The sequence below is a fragment of the Lonchura striata genome, chromosome 26 (assembly GCF_050655825.1).
Source record: "Lonchura striata isolate lonStrDom1 chromosome 26, ASM5065582v1, whole genome shotgun sequence".
NCBI classification, from domain to species: domain Eukaryota; kingdom Metazoa; phylum Chordata; class Aves; order Passeriformes; family Estrildidae; genus Lonchura; species Lonchura striata.
Window position 1 is genome coordinate 9,688,850 of NC_140728.1, and position 23,190 is coordinate 9,712,039.

Consider the following 23,190-nt stretch of genomic DNA (forward strand, 5'->3'; position numbering starts at 1 on the left):
CCTCTCCCCGGCCGAGTCCTCCGTGCCCGGCCGGTGCCAGGTGTTGCCCGGTTCCCCGCTCCTCCTCCTCTCCGCCCCGTGCCGTCCCTCCTCCCCCGGGAAAGCGAAAGCGCGGCGGGCGGAAGCCGAGCGCTCCCCGCCGGGCCGGGCCGGGCCGGGCCGGGCCGGGACCGCGCCGGGGCCACCATGGCTTCCATCGGCGGCTTCTTGCGACGGAGCCTGCGGCGCGCCGGCCGCAGAGGTGAGGGGCGGAGGGGCTCCGGGAGGTGCCGGTGTCAGTTTCGGTGCTTGGACGGGTCCATCCCGGGGCCGCGGCTGCGGCGGAGCGGGGACGCTCCCGGGCAGGGCAGCGGCTCGGTCCCTCCAGCCCTGCCCGCTCCCACCGCAGCCCACGGGGCCGAGCTCGGGCCGCCTGCCCCGGCCTCACCGCATCTCTTGCTCCCTTCTCGGGGGTTCAGCCCATTCCGAGAGCTGCACCCCATCTCCCGGGAGCCCATCCCTTCCCAGCTGAGCCAGCCCCAGCCCCAGGGGCGGTCACACAGATCCCGTCCCCACATCCCACTGAGGAAGGCACCGCAGGGCATGAGGGCGCGGGGCATCTGGCACCATGGGGGGACCCACGAGGGAGACGGTGCCCCTCAGGACAGTTGGGTGTTGTAGAGCCTTCAGAAGACGGTGCAGAAATTGGTTCTTTGGGATTTATGACTTTCCTTAGGTGCCGAAAGGATCACTAGAGTTTCTGGCTGCCGTATCTCAAGGCAAAACAAAGCAGGCTGGAGCAGTCTGCGGGCTGGGGGGCTTAGTGCGCTCCCCTCCCTGACTGTTTTGTGCTGGCCTGGCTCCGCATGAGCTCGATATTACCCGAGGTTTGATAAAGCCAAAGCCATTCCTCTCCACTGGGGCAGGTGGGCAGCTGGGCGGCACGGGAAGCTTAGCTCCCCCGCAAACCAGGTCGGGAAACCTTGGCATACCAGAGGTCGGGAGTTTTCCGGGAGGAAAGAAACCGGTTGTGCCACAGGCAGAGAGAGTGGGGCTGAGCGATAAGGAAAGCCCGCGGCAGCCTTTGCCCTCTCCGTGCCCGGTGCATGGAAGGGTGAAGATCCACGTCACCAGCAGCCACTTTCCATCCGGGAGTTGCGAGAGCACCCGTGGCCACCCGCCTGCTTCCCTTCCTTGCAGGGGATGCTCCCACTGCTGGGGGGCTGGGGGTGCTACCTGAATCTTCCTGACACGGGCTATGGGAGAGTCATTGGCTCTTGTGACCCTGACTTACGTTCCCCGGAGACGAGGCACTGTGAGCGCTGCCGGTTTGGGGCAGCGCTGGGATCTCTGACGGCGCATTCAGCCTGCCTGACAGTTCACTCTGTACATCCCTGGAGCTCATCTTCCAGCCCAGGGATGGGGAGTTTTGGTCTTGGAGGGATTTGGGCTCTTGCCAGTGAGGGCTTTGCAGCCAGACGTGTCACTGCTGTGAGATCCACACTTCCACGTGTGAGAGGCAGAGCTGTAGCCTGGCAAGGCCAGGCTCTCCAGAGCAGCAGGTTTGGCTTGTTTGTTTGCAAACCCCATGGACAAAATGCAAATGCAGTCCTTGCTGGAAAGCAGATCTGTTGTTTTCTGAAATGCAGAATGGGACTGGATAGGCAGGATTTAACTGCACTTTCATCTTGCCCTGGTGATGGGAAAACAGCCAATGCCAGTGTCCAGCATGGATGGGGGACACCAGCAGCCCTGCCATGACACAGCCTTCTTCCCTGGGGCCCCCCCTGCCTGGGTCAGAGGTGGGAGTAGACCAAAGCCATTGCTGGAGCATCCCAAGGAAGAGTGGGAGAAGCAATGCACATCTTGTCAACTTTTCCCTGGCCTGGAGCTCCTTATTGGGCAGGTCCAGGATTATCCCCAATGAGGATAAACCAGAGGTATCCTCCGCCAGGTCTCATCCTTCACCTGCCACAAAGGGATGAATTTTTGGGATGAATTTCACCTTGCCAAAGAGGAAGGGCTTTGTATGTGGAGGTGGGGCAGCCCCAGGGTGCACGAAGGGGTGGCTTTGAGCATCCCCCCACCATGAGCTGGGAGAGGAATTTCCAGTCCCTGGGAAGGAACATCCTGTGATGGGACCATGAGTGTCATCTCCTCCTATGAGCCTTCTGTTCCCATCAGCTCCCAGTGACCTGGAACAAAGGCTGGAGAGGTGTTTCCAGACTAAAGGAGATAGCTCTGGAGCTGGAGGGACATGTGGGCAGGGTGTCCTCCAGCACTGCTTTTGGAGGAGGATGCCATACATGGAGAAGGATAATGGGAACAGCTGATCACAGCCATGCCTGAAGAGCCCAGGGACAAACTCTGGAATCTGAGGACAAGCTGCAAGAGCCAGTAATCTCATCCAGCCACATATTTATTTTCCTTGCTATTCCTAGAAGAGCATCTCAACTTTTCTGCTCCAGTTCCCCGCCATAATCAGGGATAGGACAGTTGGCGTGTCAAGAACAAGGTATAAAGGGAGGCACAAGTGGCCTCTGGAGAGGGAAGAGCTGTGGCATGGCCTGGCTGCAGTCTCTGTCCAGCATTTAACTCGTCTCCTTTCCAGCCCTCAGATCTCACTGTCCCACTGTGGTCATCCCAGGGCCCTTGGAGATGCTGGATGGGGCTCTTTTCTCTCCTATTCCTTGTTGTTCAGGATGTGACAGTTGATGCTTCCCCAGTGCCCTCCCCAACCAGCCCAACAAGTACTGAGGTGTAATCTCCAGGAATTGCTTTGCTTTGGTTTAGGGAAAACCCTCAAGTAGCTCATTTGCAGTCAGCAGTTCCCAGAACACCTGAGAGGGGGAGGTTGGGACTCATCTGATTGGAGCTTTAGGAGGTGCTCAAACAAGATCTGGGCTGGTTTTTTGCTGTTTACTTCCCCTAAGAGAATAAAGTTAACTGCTATAAACACATTCCCACACCTCCCTGTAGGTGTTTAATGCAGAGCCCATCTGCTCTCCCTCATTCCATGTGTCTGCTCTGAGCATTCTCACTGGGCTGGGGCAAAGGAAGGCTCGGAGTGTCTTAGGATTTTCCCTAAAAGACTCATAAAAGCCATTTCTTTTTCCTTTTCATGTCTCCAGCTGTTCCTTTTTGGGGACCAAAAGTCCTGGGCACCAGGACCTGGTTCCCTTCAGCCAGTTCACATGTAACTCTGCAAGTCCTCCCTTGCCCTCAGGACACCTCACACCTTTCATTGCACTCTGATTGGATTTTTATGGGATCTTTTTTGGCTTCAGAAGGAAAAGATGGGGCCTCTGCTGCAGAAAACACCCCCCCACGGGTACCACAGGGGAATCAGGGGGAGCGGAGCTCAGTCTTCTACTCTGCTGGACAGTTCTTCTTTGAGTACCTGGTGGTGGTGTCACTGAAGAAGATGTCAGATGGACATTATGAACCCAAAATAACCTACCAGTTCCCAAAGGTATTTAGTCCTGTGTTCCTGATAAGATTTGTTTTCCACATTTAGAGGAGAAAGGGATGTTGTTCCTTCCCAATCATTAAAGCTATGGAAGGAGAAAGGTGCACCATGCTCTTGAGTCACAGTCCCAGGCCCCAGGGCTTTGCCTGCCCTGGGCTGGGGTTGCTGGGACCATCTGTCCCTCCCCATGATCCCAGGGCCACAAGCCCTGGGAGGAAACTCCAGGGGCTGTCCCTGGCCTCCTGTCCCAAAAAGGGAAACTACAGTGGGGAAATCACACTCTGGGAGGTGGCACAGGAAGAGATCACAGTTTGCAGAGGGTCCTTCTGCTTTGCCTCACTGTCCTTGGGGTGAAAGTCAAAATCGGGATTTTTGGGAGGTGCTTGTCCAGACATGTGCAGGTCCCTTCTGCATCATTCAGAGCTGGGGGTCGCTTTAGGACAGACCTCATTCCACTGAATCCCACCCCATTCCTGGTGACGATGGGGACCCTCCATCTCCCTGACTCTTGGTATCGCTTCCGTCCAGCGTGAGAACTTGCTGAAGGGCCAGAAGGAGGAGGAGGAACGTCTCCTCGAAGCCATCCCCCTCTTCTGCTTCCCTGATGGCAACAACTGGGCACCTATCACTGAGTTCACCAGGTACCTGCCCCACTGCAGGGTCTGGGCTGGGATCCCCACCCCTGCTGGAGTCCTGAGGGCTGGAAGGACCAGCCCAGCCCAGCCCAGTCCATCCCAGCTCTTCCCAGCCCCATGTTTTCTTTTCTTGCAGCGAAACCTTTTCTTTTGTCCTGACAAATGTGGATGGCAGCAGGAAGATTGGCTACTGCAGGCGGCTGCTGGTGAGCCCTCCCCACCCCACACTCATCAGAGGTGTCACCCCCTCCCCATGGTGGGACACGTCACCTCCTGCCAGGCCCAGAGTTCAGCTCTTGGGGACGTGCCTCAGAAAGCCACCAGTGATGATGAGCAGCAAGAGGGTTTAAAAACCCAAAGCGGGTTTTTAAAGCTCTCTGCTGAAGCATAACTCAGATGCTGGATGGAGGAAACAACGAGTGTTCACAAAGCCTGTGGATGTGGCACTTGGGGATACAGTTCAGGGGTGAATATGGTGGTGCTGGGCTACTTTTGGACTTGGAGATCTTGGAGGGCTTTTCCAAACTGAATGGTTTCTGTGATTCCTCACTGGCTTCCACAGCTTCCCTGGCTCCTTTCCCATGCCTGCTGTGGTCAGGATGGCTGCAAATCCCACTTGGGATCAGGATGGGAATGTTAATGCAGCCATCCAGGTACCACGGAGCTAGGAGCCCTCAGCCCCATCCCCAAAAACTGCATCTGAGTAGTGGCTGTTTCTCAGCTCATGGGTTTGACCAGCTCAGGGGCTCTGAGATGCAATGGTCTTCCCTGGCTGCTGCTGTAACCAGGGACATAAATCCAGGAGGACATCTCTGTGCCACAGCCTGGACAACAGCTGGATCCACCGTCCCTTCATCCTGGTGAACCTTCCCATTTCAGCATCCAGGGATGAGCTCAGGCTGTTGGATGTCTGGAGGGCTGAAAGTGCAGAGAGCAAACAGACCCAGGATAGTCCAGTTAGAAAGGGAAAAAAATCCAAAGAACTCATCGTGATGGCCCCTGTTGTAGCAGGGGACAGGATTAACCTCAAGGATGGTGAGGCAGGATGTCTTGGAGAGTGTGTGCCTAGGTGGGAGGAGAGTTTGAAAATATGCCAAAGGACTTTGCACCAAAACAATTAACAGCTTAGGCACCCAAATCACCTCTGGGCACCCTCTGCTTTTCCAACATCAGCTACGTCATTGGCCTTGGCCCTAGCCTTGAAAATCTCCCAGTGAGTGACTGGGAATTTGAGGGGAGCAAGTGAGGATCCCTTTGGAGAGTGTGAAGCTGGTGCAGAGGGCTGGGAGATGCTCAAATCCTTTTCCCACACTCTTCCAGCCATCCGGGCGTGGTGTCCGACTCCCTGAGGTTTTCTGCATCATCAGCTGCCTGGGCTGCTTTGGGCTCTTCTCCAAGGTAGGGACATGGGGCTCTGGCCCAGTGGTGGCCCTGGCGACTGCTCCTTTATCTGCTGGGGATTCAGCTGATATCTTTCTCACCCAGATCCTGGACGAGGTGGAGAAGAGGCGCCAGATCTCCATGGCAGTGATCTACCCCTTCATGCAGGGCCTGCGGGAATCGCCCTTCCCAGCTCCAGGGAAAACTGTCACCATCAAAAGCTTCATCCCTGAGTCGGGCACAGAGGTTGGTGGGGGACCCGGGGGCACCTCCTGGTCTACATCTGGGAGCATCCTCCAACCCTGCAGCACCCAGGGGTGCTGGCCATAGCAGAACAGGGTGGGTCAGGCTGCCAGAGGCCTCATCTCTTGGGAATATGGGTGTTATCTCTCTCCTGATCCAGGAGGAGAGCAGTGAGGGTGAGGATGGAGCCCATCCCTTTGCTCCATCTTTGCCACCTCTGCAGCTCTCCCAGCCTGAGGCTGGAGCTGCAGCACAAAAAGCTCTCCATACACTGTTGGGACTTGCCTGGCCCTGATGCCAGAGCAGGATGTTGTGCCAGCGGCTGGAAGCAGAGTGTTGTGCCACGGGCTGGGAGGGGCCTGTTGTGCCAGGGGCTGGGAGCTGCTCCTGCTCCTGAGCCAGCATCAGCTCCTCCGGAAGGTTGGGAAGCACAGTGGTGCAAGGGCTGTCGTGGGCTGCAAATTTCTTCCCAAAAGAGGTGCTCAGGCACTGGCACCGCCTGTCCAGTGCAGTGGTGGAATCACCATTCCTAAATGTTAAAAAACACGTGAATGTGGCACTTGGGGATGGGGGTTAGTGGTGAACATGGAGTTCATGATCTTAGAGGGCTTTTCCAACCCTGATGATTCCATGACTGCATGATTATACTCTTCTCCATACCAATGTATTCAGCTCCCAGTCTTGATTCCTGCCTGGTTTAACCCCTCAGGCAAGTGCAGGTGTGTGACAAGCCCAGTCTTTTCCTGTAGAGAAAAGACCTGATCCAGGCATGGATGAGATGATCTCATTGCACCCACACACAGCCCAGACTTGCATGGGCATAGCTTTTTAATTTGTTTTTTCTTTCTCTTGTGGCAAAGTCAAGCTGGAAAAATAGGTAGGATCCACTCTGGCACTGGCCAAAATATCCTCAATGCTGAGCATCCCATGGATGTGCCAGGGAGGGCCTGAAAGCAGGATCCCTGCTCTCTAGAGCAATTTAGCAGATGGTGATCTAAGTGATTTCTTAATGCAGGGAGCTTGTGCAAGACTTTGCATGTTGCTCAATGCTCTGTCCCAGGGCCATGGTTGGAAGCACAGCCTAGGCTGTGGAGGGAGGAGGAATGAGGATGTTCTTTGGGCTCTGGGCAGGGTCTGGAGCAAGGAAATCACTGAGACCAGGAAAGGAGGAGAAATAAATCTTGGATACTGCATGGGGATGGGGTGGGACTTATGCTGGAAAGGGGCTGTGGAGCCCAGCCAAGCCTGATGCTGCTGGCTGAGAAGTTGCTGCTTTGGTGGAAAAGCATGTGGAGAAGGGGATTTTCTTCCTGAAGGATGGGGATTTTCTTCCTGAAGGGTGGGGAGAAGGGCCAAGGTCATGAGCTGCACAGTCCTGTTAACCTTTCAGTACTCGCCATGTCTGGCTGCCACGGGGATTGGTGGAATTGGGAGACTTGTGGGCAAATGCAGCTCAGTAGCCAGCCTACCTTGCAAATATCCATTAGATCTCTCACTTTTGGGGAATCTTAGCCAGGAATTGCCAGGCTGACCCTGCCAGAGAGACTTTAGAGGAAGGTTTTGTGGCATTTGTAGGAATCATGCCCTCCCCACTCCTCCCTTTCCTGGCAGCTCACAGATGACCTCTCAGACACTGAGATGGGACATGTCCCTGCCACTCCCTGCCAGGGACTTGGGAACACTGGAGAAAAGAGGCATTTGGGTTAAAAATCCAGTACCCAAATAAAGAGCCCCACAGTGCATGCTACTGATGGCTCCCCTGAGCTCTCAGCACTGCACAGGCTGAACCTCCTGGCAGGATGAAATGGGGTTTGTCCCTTGTATATGGACACGGTGCAGATGCTGCAAATGCTGGGTCATTAATTGCTTCCAAATCACCTTCTCAGGAAGCCAGGGCAGGACAGGGGGCGTGTTGCCCCTCCTAAGCTGGGGTTCTGTGGCTCTTCCTTGACAGCTCATTGAGCTCACACGGCCTGTGGATGCCCACCTGGAGCACGTGGAGTTCCAGGCTCTGCTCCAACGACTCAGCCCTCACCTCATCCTGCTCATCTTCGCCTCCGCCGTGTTGGAGCGACGGCTCATTTTTCTGGCTGAGGAACTGAGGTGAGTCCTGATCTCTTTATTATAAAAATGCCCATTAAAAGTGGCGTAGGACACAGCAGAGCTCAAGGTGGGATGTTCCCTCCTCCCTGCCGTGATATCACTTCTGGCTGCCTGTTCCACAGTGCCCTGTCTCAGTGTATCCACGCTGTGGCTGCTCTCCTGTATCCCTTCACCTGGGCTCACACCTACATTCCTGTGGTCCCTGAGTGCCTGCTGGACACCGTGTGCTGTCCCACACCCTTCATGGTTGGCATCCAGATGCGGCACCTGGAGCGGGTCCTGGAGCAGCCAATGGAGGAGGTATTTCATCTGGAGAGGAGGGCAGCTGGATGGAGCCATCAGTTAATCTGTGTCCCCAGGTTTGGCTTGTCCCTGGGGCCAGAGGCTCTGATTGTGCCCTTTTCTCATCCAGGGAGGCTGGAAATTAGGGTGTCCTCCATGTCCCCTCCTGTTGGCACCTGGAGCAATACCTCCACGTTCCCCTGGGATTTCCTGCGGCTCCAGGTGTTGGGGTCATCCCAGTCTTGAAGCAGAGAAAAGCTTGTGGGGACAAGCCACCAAACCTGCAGCAAAAATTGTCCTTGTGGGAAATGCCCTGGTCCCCCTGCCCAGGTCCCTCCTGCAGAGACAGGCTGATCCCTCTCCTGCCGCCCTCATGGGCTGGTGACACACCAGTCCCATCCCAAAATGGGTGTGAGGAAGCCCAGGTGACTTGGCAGGGCTAAACCTGCTCACTCCCTGCTCTCTTTCAGGCTCTCATAGTTGATCTCTGTGAAGGGAAGATCATCCGGGCGGTAGGTCTTCCCTGTGTGGGTGTGGGGCTGGGGGTGGCCTGGATAACCCCAGGAAGGGTTTTTTCTCCTTTGGTGTCAGCTACCTGGCAGCTGCCACATTTTCAAAACTGTCAGAAGGCAGGGTTAGATGGGATTTTGTGAAGGAATTCTTCCCTGTGAGGGTGGTGAAGCCCTGGCTCAGATTGCCCACAGAAGCTGCGGCTGCCCCTGGATCCCTGAAAGTGTCCAAGGCTAAGCTGGATAGAGCTTGAAGCAATGTAGTCTAGTGGAAAATGTCCCTGCCCATGGCAGGGGGTGGAATGGGATGAGCTTTAAGGTCCCTTCTAACCCAAACCCGTCTGGGATTTTGTGGTTCTATAATCTTGGGGGCAGAGCCATCTTCAGTGACACCCTCCCAGGGGGAACATCCCTTGTGGGGATGTCTACAGCCACTGGTTTTTGGGCCAGAATAGCAGGGTCCATTCACTGGATATCCCACACCCACGTCTCTGCAGGACATTGTGATGATGATTAATTAATGAGCTTTGAAAGCCCCACTGACGGGCTGCACCAACCCATGGCCCCTTGAGCTGGATTCCCTCCAGTGCTTCACAGCCCCATTGCCTTCCAGGTGGGGGATGAGGAGGAGATCCTGCCTGGAAAGTTGCAGAACGAGATCCTGCTATCTCTGAACAGGCACAACAGCAACAACAACGAGCACAGTAAGGATGTCTGTGATGGTGAAAGAGCCCTGATCTGCCCTCTCCATGGCTAGAGACTTCAGCCAAGGGATTTTCCTAAAGTCACTTGGTCTGGGATGCTTCTCCCCCTGTTTGCAGGGGTAATCCCTTGGGGTTTCCTCTGTCCTTTGAAACACGGGAGCAAGAACAGATAATTCTGCTGGAAAAATGGATTTTTGCTAATACTTAGAACATTAAGATGCTGCCACCCTGGAAAGCCAGGGTTCCTTCAGCAAAATTAGTCTGCTCCTTGATTAGTGGCAGAGGAAGGCTCTAAGCAAGCAATTCCTTGGGTTGCAAACACAGAGCACGTTAAAATGAGCCCGTCCTGTTTGTGTTCAGAGGTCTCATCCCCACCTCTCGTGCTCCGTGTCCCCTTCTAGCCTCGGAGCAGCTGAACGCCCTGGTGTCGGAAGCCTTCGTGCACTTCTTTGTGCGGCTGGTCGGGCACTACGGCTCCCACATCAAGTGGGGCAGGAGCGGCTCGGGCAGCTTCCAGGAACGAGCCTTCTGCAAGGCCATCGCCTCCAAGAGCTGCCGCAGGTTCCTGAAAAAGTTTGTGAAGACGAACATGTTTTCCCTCTTTATTGAGGAAGCGGAGAAGAGCAGGATCCCACAGGAAGGTAAGGGTCCCATTTCTCGTCCCCTCCCCTGTCGGGTGAGCTCTGTAGAACCCTGGGCTGGTTGGTTTAGGGGCAGAGATGCCTCGTGCCTGGTGAGGGATGGGATGCAGTCTAAGCTGAGGGTGCTCAGGGCACTGAGCAGATCCCGTTTGCTCTCAATGGCCTTGTCTCTCCATGTCTGTCAAGCAAAAAAAAAAAAAAAAAAAAAAAAAAAATCCTCATTTGTGACTCCCCATTCCTGGAAGTGTCTAAGGCCACTTTGGATGGGGCTTGGAGCAAACTGGTCTAGTGGAAGGTGTCCCTGCCCAGGGCAGAGTTTGGAACTGGATTAGCTTTAAGGTCCCTTCCAACTCAAAACAGCGTGGGATTCTGGGCTCTAATGATTCATTTTAGAACTTGTCACTCGCCTGGAGCTGGGGCCAGCTCACTGGGAGCTCTGTGTTGAGGCAAACAAGCAGCAGCAGCACAAACATTTGGCTTGGGCACACCAGCAACTGCCAGGAGCCTGACTCAGCTCAGCCCCTAACTCTGTGGCAGTCGGGCTGGTCTTTCCCCCTTCCCGGGGATTTACAGGGCACAGGGCAGAGCTGAGCCTCCTCCCAGCCTGGGACACAGACAAATGGGCAGTGGAGGTGGAGGAAGCCAACCAAAAACTGTATTGCAGGATGGAGACATCCTGGGCTGGGATCTGCCACCCTACCTGGGGGACTCCTGCTGGCACTGCCTCAGGTGTTGCTTCTCTGCCTTTTCATGTGAGACCTTACAGAGAAAACCCGGGAGAAAGAGAGGGATAGCATAATCCCAGTTTCCTTATTCCCTGTCTATATCACCATTCTGGCTTTTTGCTGGGTCTGCTGCTTTCTCCCTTTGTTGCTGGTAGGAAACACAAAACTGAACAGGAGTGAACACATTGATTAAAACCTCTGGCTAACCCAGCATAATAAAGCCTATTTTGGCTGAGAGGAATGGGTGGCATTGCAACCACCCCATTTCATAGACTTACAGAATCCCAAAATTCCAACAAATTGGGTTGGAGGGACCTTTAAAGGGCATCTCGTTCCACTCCCTGCTATAGGCAGGGACACTTTCCACAATCCCAGGTTGCTCCAAGACCCATCCACCTGCCTTGGACACTTCATTTCCACATTTTCCCGGGGTCCTCTGTGGGTGCAGGTGTCCATAACCCAGGAGGGTTTGGGACACAAACACTTCCCAGGATTCAGGCTGGGTAGCCCTGTATGCCCCATTCCAAACACCAGCACTTGTCCATGACCTTTTTTTCCTCCACAGCATATTTCCAGCAGAAAATAATAGAGTACCATGAACAGAAGAAGCACCGAAGGGACTCCTGAAGTCCAGTGTGGGAGCAGGGGAACAGGACTGAGATTGACACATCCCTGCCAGCAGCACCATACTGGACTCTGTTCCTGCCCACCTGGGACTCCTGAGCTGCCTGGGCAGCACTGAGCACCCTTTCTTTCTCAGGGCATCATTGCACTGGAAAACTTTTTGCACAGAACTAGCACCAGGTTGGGATTTCTTTCCTGATGGTGGTCACTCCAGGGACAGACTGTGACTCCCAGTGCTTGGCTCTGCACGGTTCTTGTCCCCCCAACACCTCACACAGGGAGAGCAGCCAGGGCTGGCTGCAGGAAAACAGGGATTTAGAGTAATTATTAGAAGGGAGAAAAAAAAGGGATGAGTAGGAAATAGTGTTACTTCTCATTAAAACAAACCAGGGATTTGCAAATAAGGAACATCCCATTGCACAGTTCCTGAGGTTTTCTTATTAACAACTGGTTTATATTGTTTTATTGAGCCATTGTTGAACACCAGCAGGAGTGGAGGCAGGGGGGCGGTGTTAGTGGTTTCCTCTCTTGCAGCTGCTGCATCACTGGTGCCACATAGAGCCAAGTTTGGCTTTCTAAGGAAACAAAAATACTCATTTCCAGCAGGTTATTTATTTGTGCTGGAGCAAACTGTGAGGGCCACATGGCTGTGAGGTGTCAAGGGGAAACAGCTAATCAACAGCTTCAACGAGGTGAGGGAGGAAGGATTTGTTCCATCCCAGAGTAAAATGTGTCACCATCCTCCTTGGGTCTGGTCTTGGTGCCACCTTCTCTTAAAACCTTGCAATTCGTCTCTGAAATGTGAGGCCAGCAGCAGATTAAAGCAAAATGACAGTTCTCCTTTTGGAATACACTCACCCAGGAAATAAATATTGCATCAGGGAAGCTGGGCTGGGACTGCAGAACTGAGTGGTCCCATCCACAGAGGCCCAACGCAGGTACTTCTCCCAGCACAGGCTGGGAATGAAGGCAAAGCTTTATTCTTCTCTCTGGGATGTTACAGCCAGGCTGTCACATCACCTGGTACCCACCAGGCATCAAAATATCAAAAATATCCTGGAATCATGGAATCTCAGACTGTTTTGGGATGGAAGGGATGTTCATGATCACCCAATTCCACCCCCTGCCATGGGCAGGGACACCTTCCACTATCCAGGTTGCTCCAAGCCCCATCCAGCCTGGCCTTGGACACTTTGAGGGATCCAGGGGCAAACACAGCTGCTCCAGGCAATCTGTGCCAGGGCGTCACCACCCTCACAGGGAAGGTGATATCCCATCTAAAAATCTCCTATTTTAGTTTAAATCCATTCCTTCCTTGTCATATCACTGTTTCCTTGTGTAAAAATTCACTCTTCTTTTTTTATAGGTATTTGTTGAGTTCTGGTTTTAATACCCTCCCTTTAATGCCCAAGACAGACTGTGTGCTGGGGACACACTAGGAAGGCTCAGCTAGAGCTTCCAGGAGCAGGGACACTGGGGCTGGGTCACATTGCAGCACATCAGCATAACCCACAGTGTATTTTTAAATCCTTCTTCCTGCTCGAGATTTGCCCAACACTTGATCCAAGCCTACAACAGTAAATAAAACAACGCCAAGAAATGTTTCCCTGAATTCGAAAGAGCTCATTTATTCTGCTAAATTGTTAACATAGTTCCCAGCAGAGCACTGGCCAACTCACACCATCCAAACAACTTGGGGCCCGGCTGGCAGGCAGGCAGCCCCCGCTGCTGATTTGGGACTCAATCCCTGCTATGCAGCTGCTCTAGGAAAGATAATTTCATACTCTGGTATGTGTCACCCTCTGCCAGTGGCCTCGGTGCCAGCAAACAGTCCTGGGAGGGTTCACCCTGCTGGAGCCAGCACAGGGTGACAGCCCAGTGCTTCCCACCACTCCAGGGCAGGAACAGCCCCTGTTCCCACCCTACTCAAATCCCACCTGGCCATAACCTTGGAACTGCTGTAGTTCTCATCCTCTGGAAATTATTAAACTCCTCTGCAGCTCCATTCCACACTCACAGCTAGGACACAGCACTGGAGGTACTGGGGCAAGCTGGGTAGGATGGGAAGAGGAGAGAAATAGTGCTTTGAAACAAAGCTGATGCTTTGATGACAAAGAGGCCCTGAGGTGTCCTGACCTGCTCCTTTCCTGTGTTAAACCCCTTATCAGAGCAAGGGAACTCCTTACACAGTTCTTAAAGAGCCAACACAACACTGAGTGGAAATTTCCAGCTTCTCTTTACAAACAGAAGAAAACCTGCAGAGCAGAACTGCATTGTTGCAGTAGGGCGTGTTCTCATTCTTAGGTGCTGCTGCTGCAGAAGTTCTCCCTCCTGAGTGTTTCCTCAACACAACAGAAAGGGCCCCATCATGAGATCAGGCTGAGCCCACAAATCCCCTGTCCTCCTTCTCAACTCCACAAGCACATCTGAGGTGACTCATGGCCTCAAACAAAGCAGGTGGAAAGGTTGTTTATTCCATTATCTGTCACCATACCCAGAGCCATAGCAGCATTTTAGAGGTCTTGGATTGCCAGCAGTGACTGTTCCCTGATAACACTGAAATTGTATCAGCAAAGAAATGAATTTTTTTCTTGGCTGGGGGCATCCAAACTTCCAGGGAGTTTCTGAGAAAAGCTCAGAAAAAGGTGTCCTATTGCATCTCCTGAACAGCAACAGGCTTTAGCTTTGCACATGGAAGTCTGGTCCTGCACAGCCTTTTAAAGGCTTTGGTTCTTCTCCAGTCTCAAGTATTAGTAACAAATTATTTGGAGTAGCCTAATCTTAAACCTCTGAGGACTGAGAGCAGGAAATCTCCTTGTTTACATGGGTAAGTGGGCACAGAGGCATTTGGTCAGAGGCTGGATTTGATGAACCACCAGACTGATTCTGGTTCAAGGACACCACTCACACTCCAGGGAGGTACTTTCCAAGCAACAGTTCTGCACCCACTTCATGCTGATGAAAGGAAACATGTGATTTGTAAAGGGCATGTTCAAACCCTTCCAGGATCTTCCCTTGCAGATTTACCTGCTGCCTTTGAAAGACAGTAGCAGCCCCTTCCCCAGCTCATTGCTGTTAAAACTCTGCGAGTTCCCTGAATTCCATTTACATCTAAAAATGTCATTCTAGAACTGTCACCTCATACATGGAGATGCTCCTGGCACCAAGGTAGTTGGAGTAGAGCTCCAGGACACTTGGGAGCTGCCCCAGATGCAGGAATCAAATCCCCTCTCTGGCTCCAGCCTGGCAGAGACCCTGACAGGACCCCCAACACAGGGCTGGGTCCCCAAAGAACTCTCAGCTGCTCTTGCCATAAAACTGCTGCTCACAAGATTCAAAGTGGGAGTGCAAGGTGGAGTAGGGAAGCCTTACAGGAGTCTCCTCCTCATCCTGAGCATGTTCCTGATTTTCCCATTGCCCCCACGCTGACAAACGACCTCCAACTCACTTGCTGACATGGTGCCACCCCATGGGAAGGAAACAAGACTCTTCCAAGCACAGAAGCCACAAGACTGGGCACTTCCCTCTGCCAAGGCTAAGCCAAAGGACTTGGCACCTCTGCTCTACTTCCTAGCACAGCCCACTAAACCGGAGCCACCTTCCTCCACGACCCCTCCAGTCCTGTCCTTGCCAGGACACAAGCAAGCTCAATCTCTCAGTCCACGGCAGCCAGACACTGAGCACGGCCCAGGGAGAGGGCACAAGGGTTTCAAACCTAAGCACTGCAGGAACTGAGTTTTCTCTCCACTTCCTGAGCACATTTTCTAATCACTGGGGTATCGCAGGAAATCCAAGACAGCACTTCCAGGAGCTGAGGGAGGTTTTGATTTATGCTTACTGAAGTGTGACGTTTTTTGGTTTGTTTTTTCTGACCATGAGCTGTGTTTAATTCCTCCAGAGCCATGTCATTTTTCCACAGGCACTGCCTTGGCCTGGGCTCCCAGCACAGGGGATTTCCTTCCCACCTCCAAAGAGATGCTCCATGGTTAGAGGGCTGGGATTCCAGAAATGGGATCCCAGTATTCCAGCTCTGAGCTCTGTCTCCAGCGCTACCCCACAGCCAAGGCAGATCCTGCTCAGAGTCACTCCCTGCTTGGTACTTCAGCCCCTTTGCTCAGGACCGAAGTTCCCATCAGTGCCAGGGCCTGTGGTACCATGTGAACTTCATTAACATGCAATTAAACCCTCCATTAATCTTAGTGTCCCTCATGCAGTTCACCACAGTTAAATGGTATGAAAACAATGACAGAAAAAAAGAAACCCAAACTTACTGCACTATATAGCAGGCAAAGCTCTCAGAGATCCTGGAATGACGTGATCCACATAAAAACACTGGAAAACTACTCTTTAAGCCACAGGCAGGTTTGTCATTCACAAGTCTAAGCAAGACAGAGCAACACATACATCTCAAGACAACTGTTGCTCTCAGAATTCTTATTTATTAAGAGCAGAAAGGAAATTTTGCTTAAGTTTTATACATAAAAAAGTAAACAGTATTTTTTTTTTCTTATAGTCTTTTCTACTGAAGAAAATTGAGAAATAAGTTGTCTTTTTAGATAATGTTTATTTAAAAAAATAAAATTAATTGACAAAGATACCACACTATTTTGCATGCTGGGCACCCCTTGGCTCGCAGGACCCTGTTCAGCATGAAACCGCTTTGTCAGCAATGCACGAGCAAAAACCACCCCAGCCTGGCTCCCACCTGGCAGCTGCTGCAGCCACACAACTTAGTGAGATATCTCTGGGTTTTTACCACCTCAGGTCTGTAGTAAATAAATTCCAAGTGGACACTAAACAAGTATTTCACTAAGAGATGATGAAATATTAAAATTAAAAGCAAGTCAGATTGCAGCTGTAATTATACTACATTAGAAACTTCAGTTGGTGGGGATCCATTCACCATATAGAGATTAATTTGTAATCAAGGTAATTACAAAGACAGAGCATTTTCTTCCTGCATGCTTTTCCGGGCTTGGAACCAACAGAGTTGACTACATGGAAAGTTGACTAGGGTGTACTTGGAATTCACTCTCTCAGGCAGGAGACTAGTTAAGGAGTGTTACTGATAACAAAGAAGAAAAGTTATACAACATTGATTATTATAAATTACTTTGTTCTTATCTGCTTTTAGCCTTAGTCTCCTACAAGTCTTCATCCATTCCTGTAGAAACCCAACTCCTTCTCCATTCCCCTGTGGCAGCTGCCATCCCTAGTGGTGGTTCGAGTGCGTGGGGCAGCCTTTGATGCGGAACACGTGGATGTGCAGGTGGGCAGCGATCTGGTTGCACACACTGACACAGTATCGGAGCAGGTCAAACAGGGACAGGATCTGCACAGGAAAAAATCATCCACATGATATATACCCACATGTTCCTTATGTGCCACACAGGGTGTAACAGCCCACACTCCACAACCACGGCACTGCGGTCCATTGAGCTGAATCTCCAACTCCAGGAATAACCACGGAATCCCAGACTGGCTTGGGATGGAAGAGACTTTAGAGCCCATCCAGCTCCACCCCTGCCATGGGCAGAGACACCTTCCACTACATTAGGTGGCTTCAAGCTCTGTCCAACCTGGCCTTGGACACTTCCAGGCATGGGGCATCACCCCCTAAAGAGTTTCTGGGAATGCTAGGCTTTCTTCCAGCATAAGACAAGACAGACTCTTAATTATACAATCAGAAAGTGGAGAAGAGTTAAAGCAGCTACAGAGATACTGTTAAATGCCCCATTACCTCTGAATGGTGATAGCCACACACACAACGTCTTTTCCCATGACCTCAACACAATTTTACTGAAAGGTTAACACTGTTTTTGTACATTAAACTTGTGCATTTGATAAGTTGAATTTAAGATGTTTATCCCAATGGGTGCTGGAGTCATGACAGACATTGCAGAGCTTAAGCCACAGCCAGAGCACCCCAGCATTGCCCATCACAGAGACCCTGCTAATGAGGCAGCAACAATCATCTGCAAAATATTCTAATTTAAGCTTTGAGTATTTGCTAAATTGCTTTGAAATTTTAAACTATCACTCATCAAGGCTGGAAGCAACCTTCAAGATCATTGAGTCTCACCATCATCCCCAGAGCACCATAATCACTCTTAACCCATGTCACCAGGTGCCACATTCAGACACCTATTGAACACTTCCAGGTATGGTGACTCCATCACTACCCTGGGCAATTTATTCCAATGCCTAATTAATTCTTTCAGATTTTTTTTTTTCAAATATCCAACCTGAACGTCCCCTGGTGCAGCTTGAAGCCGTTTCCTCTTGCCCTGGCCCTTGTTGCCTGGGAGCAGAGCCCAACATCCCCCTGACTGTACCCTCCTGCCAGGGAGTTGTGCAGAGTCAGAAGGTCAGCCTTGAGTGTCCTTTTCTCCAGGCTGAGCCCCGCAGCTGCTCCAGACCCTTCCCCAGCTCAGTTCCCTTCCCTGGACACACCCCAGCCCCTCAAAGTCTCTCTTGCCAGGAGGGGCTCAGAGCTGTCCCCAGGACTGGAGCTACCTCAGCAGTGCCAGCACAAGGAACCGTGCTGGGCCTTCTGGACACACCACGGCTGGGACAGTCCAAGTGCTGTTGCCCACCTGGGCACACCTGGGTTCATGTCCAGCCACTGTCACCAGCACTACCAGATCTTTTCCCAGCTTTCCAGACACTCCTTTCCCAGCCTGGAGCATTTCATGGGGCTGTTGTGACCTGAGGACAGGACCTGACACTTGGCCTGGCTGACCCTCCCACCGCTGGCCTTGGCCATGGATCTAGCCTGTCCAGATCCCTCCAGAAGATCTATGTCCCACCCTACCTGATGTCCTCTGCAAAGGGACACTGTGACCCTGCTCAGCTCTGCACCAGCTTCAAATCCACCCCTACTCCAGGGCACATCTGGGCATGGGCACAGCCAACACAATGTATTTGTGGCAGAGCAAATTAATAAAATAAGCTTGGACTCACCAGGGCAATCCAGAGGACAATATACTCATCGATAAAGCTGTTAAAATACTGGTCAAGGAACAGCAATGCTGGGCCTATGAATGCTGTGTCATACAGATACATCTCACTCTTGGTCATGTGGGCAACCTGCAGTAAAAAAAAAGAGGTTTAAGAAATAAACATATGCCAGTCAAGGCATAGTGATTTCAGAACATACAAAGCCAAAAACATACAGTTCAAGCCACATTACTGCAAAATACCAAATACTCAAGTGTCAGGAAAAATATTGTTTGAACCATGGTGCTCCACAGCTACAGAGATGCAAAGTTTGCAGAGAGGCATCTTCTCTTACAGCAGAGAATATAGCACTAGAAAAAAAACTAACAAGTTTTCTAGCTCACCTCTTCCTCCTCCCAGAAACTAAACAGTGAAATGGAAGCAGACTGGTAATGTTTAAAGTTGAGTGAAGTTGAGCCTGGAAACAAAAACTCACAGCTGCTGGAGCTCGAAAAGTCAAGGACACTTGTTCCTCTCTCTCCACCTCTTTTCCTCTCATTCCATAAGGATCACCACCTCTCTCTGGTTACAATTTGATAAACATTTTTGGTGTTCAAGTGTGCCCTCCTCACATCCCTACGTGCACAGAACCCATCCCATACTCCATCCTCACTGCACAGCACAGCTGGGATGGGACTGAGCACCAAAGCAGACCTGGTAAGAAAGAAACTCTTCTTCCACTGAGATCTTAAACTCTTCTTCCACTAGGAATTTAAACTCTTCCACTGTGAGTTCAGTCCAGCACTGACCCAGCTCACAGCAGCCCAACAGAGGCCTGTAGAACTCAGATGGCCTTTGAGGCAGGAGCTGTTTAGACCTCATTCATTGACACTTCTGTCCTTGTATAAACCTGTTAATAATTTTAACCCCTATTTTCCTCCAATTCTTCAAGTTAAACCCTCAGGAAGTGCTCCAAACCTCAGCAGCTCCATTACCTCCTCTCCTGCCAAACCTTCCTCCCCATGGCATCTGAGGGGGATTCCAGCCACCTCCGTTCCAGCCCAACTCTTCACACATGCACAAATACATTGCAAATGCGTGAATTAACAGCTGGGGAAGGGAGAGAATCAGCTCTGAGCTGTCTGGTGCTGCCTGTGCAACCACAGCATTAACTCCACATTTCCACTGCCCTTTCAAACAGAAAAAGACTCTGCTGCACCTCCAGACTACTTAAAGCAAAGCACAAGTATCTCTTTAGTGCACAAACAAGTGCAAGTTACTCAGTGGAATACCCAGAGAGCTCCATAATCTACAAAAGTTCTCCTGCAACAAGACTCGGGAAGGTTCTGGTGTACTCACCACCAGTTTATTTGTGATCTTGGCAGACACAAAGCCAAAAGTCAGGATGTAGAGGCAGGGGTGCCTCTCAAAGAGCTGCACAGCAGATTTCTTGTAGATCATTGCAGCCAAGGCAATCACTGAGCCAATATGGAGAAAAGGTGAGAGGACACTTGTTCCCTGTGGTGAGATTAAAGCATGAGGTTAATAAAATGTGCACATTGCCAAGAAACCTCAAAGAGCTCCTCATGTGGTGTGCAATGAAGGGTTAAAAATAAAATCACATCAGAATCATATTTCTGAATGCTGGTGGTAAAAGGTACAAAAAGTAGTGAAACTTGAGCATGCAGCAGCTGAGAATGTGGTGGAAACTTTCTAGCGCTGGGGAAAGAAATCAGATTTTAGGCAGCAAGAATACCGCAACAGAAGGTGCTTGTGCAGACACTTCCCCTTGTTCCTTTACATTGGTAATATAAATAATATAGATGTTTCAGAAGGATCAAACCCAGAATCTTCTTGAAAAATTTCTTTCTGAAAGGATTTTTGCACAGGAATTTTCTATGAACTCTTCAGTGAGGGGTGTATTTGTGTAACTTGTTTATCTCATTAATTCAAAAACAAATATCAAAGTACAATGAGTATTTTTAATCAAAAATTTTAAAACCTTTACTCCCAAATCTACAATTCTTACACACACAATATGAATTTGTTTTTCCCAAGCCAGCAAGGAGCTGAAGGGAAAATATTTTCCATGGAGGAGGGCTTATGTTAAATAGAAACTGAAGAGCCTCTGTGCTGAGGAGGAACTGGCAGCCCAAGGTACTCACTGCTATAGTGGATCCATTTTTGCCAACTCCACCCGTGAAGATCACACCAAAGTAGTTTGTACAGGAGAATATGGTTCCTGCCACAGTACAAAGAGCTGGGAATATTTTCACCTGAATATTCAGTATTGGAATCTTAATGGAAGAGAGACAAGAAGTTAAAATGTGCACAAACTCAAATTTGGGTTAATATTTCAGGTGCATTCAAACACTCCACTTTTCAACACACTTGCTCTTCTCTCTCTGCTATACAGAGATTGACATTTATACAGAGAAAAATTTATTTTCCAAAAGCTTCCATGAAGCTCCCCAGAAAGCCAAACTTATGTTCAGTTACCAGAGAAGAGACACCAAAAGCAGAGAAATGGACAGAAACCAAGAACTTGCTCTAAATCATCCCAGGGGAGAGAATCATCACCTTTCCTGAAGCTGCAGTCAAGATCAAACTGCACAGAACAAGAGTCACTTGGGGATGGTCAGATAAACCCTTTCAAGTACTGGGTCCAATCTTTTGCACAAGGCAAGGCAAGCAAAGAGACCAGACAAGTCAGATCAGAGTCAGTGACCCGTGAGAGGAAGGATGAGGTTGCTAAAGAAGGGGAGAACAAGCAGTTTCGAAAGTTTCCTTTGTTTTTTAACAGATTTCAAGCAGAACAGGAAAAACTAGAAATGAAGAGTAGTCCAAAGTATGTTATGGCAGCAAGTGCTTAGAGATAACTACCCAAAACTTCCCAACTGTATCTATTCAACTACTAAAAGCTCTTTATTCGGGAATTGAAGTCATGGTACTCAACTGAATAAATACTTGGCTCCCCAATGAGTCTGGCCAGGAACAGAAAGCCAAAGGAGGTCAAGTTCCTTCTATTTTTCTTTAATTCCACTCTCAGAGTAGCTTTCAGCAGGTAAATCATGGAATATTATGAGTTAGAAGGGACCCATCAGGAGCATCCAGTCCAACCCCTGTTCCTACACAGCCCAACAGTCCAACCCTGTGCCTAAGAGCATTGTCCAAACCCTACTAGAGCTTGAAGATTGTTCCTGAAGATCCTAAGTTTTCTACTCCATTCAACAACTGAATCTCTTCATCTTTCCAGGGCATGATTAAGAGGCTAAAGAATAAAGACAAGTAAAGAGAGGGCTTGAATGAACTGCCAGACTGGAGCACCACTTTGTAATCATCCATTAATGTCAGGAGGCTCAGGACTCCTCAAGCTCTTCTAAAAGCAGGTACCAGTGCTGGCCTCTGCCTCAGAACTTTGGTATTTAAAGGATGGGGTTGATTGACTTCTACAAGCAAAAGGAAACAGTAGCAAACTCTATTACAGGAATCAAAAGACATTAAGCTTGACATGTCCCCAAGACAAAGGGAGCTGGCTGGGAAAAACACCCTGTGAACTCCCAGCTACCACTAGCACACTGGAGAAGGAGGCTCAGGGAAGGAGAAGATAAGGCCACACTGTTGTAACACCCAGTTTGACCAATTTTGGGTTCTTAACACCCTCCTTTTGGCCTCCACAGCAGCTGCATCAGTGCAAAACATGCCTGAAAAAATTATTGAGAAACAGCCACATAGAGAAATTTGGCAGAGGAAAGCCAGGAATGGATTAAAAAGTCAGCAACTGCTGAATTTCTCTGTGTACAAAATGGGATCAACAAAGCCAGAAGAGTGAAGCAGCAAAATCAAGCAAATATCAGATTACTTTTATTTTTTCCCTCTGAATAAAGGGAGAGAGGGAAATGTTCCTACCAAGTGGCACTGCAGCCCCTGAATTTTAACTTAGAGGACACTGGAAGACAGCTGCAAGGCTTCCCTGTCTGATATTCCACGTATCACTACAGTCCCTGCAATTATTCTGCCCTTCCTGGTGATTCCAGGGGCTTCATCCAAAGTCGTATGCAGGCAGAACTTCCCAAAACCATGCCAACAATGCAGGGAAGCATCACCAGTCACATCTTTTGCAGGCAAATGATGTTCTCTGTTAAACCCTCTGAGATCAATCACAGACGGAAGGCTGCATTGCCCAGAGAGCTACAGAATTCAGGTAAACCCTGGGAAAGGAGTGTTCCAGGTTGGACAGAGCTTGGAGCAGCCTGGTCTAGTGGAAGGTGTCTCTGCCCATGGCAGGGGGTGGGACTGAATGAGCTTTAAGGTCCATTCCAAAACAAACCATTCCATGATTCCAGATTTTGTCTGGGAAGAGCCCAGGCATGGCAATAACCAAGTGGCAGTAGGCAACAGATGGAGTTGGGAGTGGTTGCCAGAGCCAGCATTAAAGCAAGTCTGGCATATTTTGCCAGCAAATTACTGTCAGGATTCCAGAGTACCTTTCATCAGTTTTGTGCAGAATTAATTGGGATTTAAAAAATAAAATTATAAGGAAATAGGCCAGAGCAGATCCCAGCTAAGAGCTCATGGAAGCAGCAGGGAGGGAGCATGTAAGAGACCACACAAACAGACACGGAGCCACTTCCTCCAAGAATTCCTCTCACCAATCCCACAAATACCACAGCCAGCTGAGCAACTTGAACCCTGCAGTCCTGCTCACAGCGCTGGATCCCAGCTGGAGTTTGGAGCTGTCCAGATAGACTGCAGTCACATCTGCCCAAGGAACAACTTCCAGAGGGCTGAATTCCAGCTTCATATTCCCAAAGTGTTTGTGCTTTTTCATATTCCAGACCGTATGGGAGAAAACTCCAGCAATTGCAGCACTCTTCTTGCTTCAAGCAGGAAAATCAACTCCAAATATACAATCTATTAAACAAGTTACCCAAAGCTTCCTTGCTCTACTCACATG

At 50.4% G+C, this 23,190-nt stretch overlaps 2 protein-coding genes across 8 annotated transcripts in view; one reads left to right on the forward strand and one right to left on the reverse strand.

The window, feature by feature from the left end:
* Positions 1-77: 77 nt before the first annotated feature.
* Positions 78-12,906, forward strand: DENND2D (DENN domain containing 2D). Of its 3 annotated transcripts, XM_085561477.1 has the most exons (12): positions 79-241; positions 3,267-3,451; positions 3,977-4,089; positions 4,220-4,289; positions 5,404-5,481; positions 5,569-5,709; positions 7,661-7,809; positions 7,932-8,109; positions 8,562-8,603; positions 9,214-9,304; positions 9,706-9,945; positions 11,236-12,906. In XM_085561477.1, exons 1-12 carry the CDS (start codon positions 187-189, stop codon positions 11,295-11,297), a joined length of 1,404 nt encoding a protein of 467 aa, XP_085417603.1. In that variant the 5' UTR covers positions 79-186; the 3' UTR covers positions 11,298-12,906. The 3 variants fall into 3 exon arrangements, with proteins under 3 accessions (XP_085417604.1, XP_085417603.1, XP_085417605.1); XM_085561478.1 differs by lacking the exon at positions 8,562-8,603 and having other exon boundaries at positions 78-241; XM_085561479.1 differs by lacking the exon at positions 79-241 and having other exon boundaries at positions 2,960-3,451; positions 11,236-11,702.
* Positions 12,907-15,709: 2,803 nt separating this feature from the next.
* The window catches only part of CEPT1 (choline/ethanolamine phosphotransferase 1), a 32,942-nt gene continuing 25,461 nt past the window's right edge, over positions 15,710-23,190 (reverse strand). For all 5 annotated transcript variants that reach the window (XM_085561482.1, XM_085561480.1, XM_085561484.1 and 2 more), the window contains exons 6-9: positions 20,399-20,530; positions 19,593-19,751; positions 18,258-18,383; positions 15,710-16,626 (exon numbers count right to left, since the gene is read on the reverse strand). In XM_085561482.1, the coding sequence (XP_085417608.1) occupies positions 16,507-16,626; positions 18,258-18,383; positions 19,593-19,751; positions 20,399-20,530 (537 nt within the window). In that variant the 3' untranslated portion in view covers positions 15,710-16,506. The remainder of the gene's footprint in view (positions 16,627-18,257; positions 18,384-19,592; positions 19,752-20,398; positions 20,531-23,190) is intronic.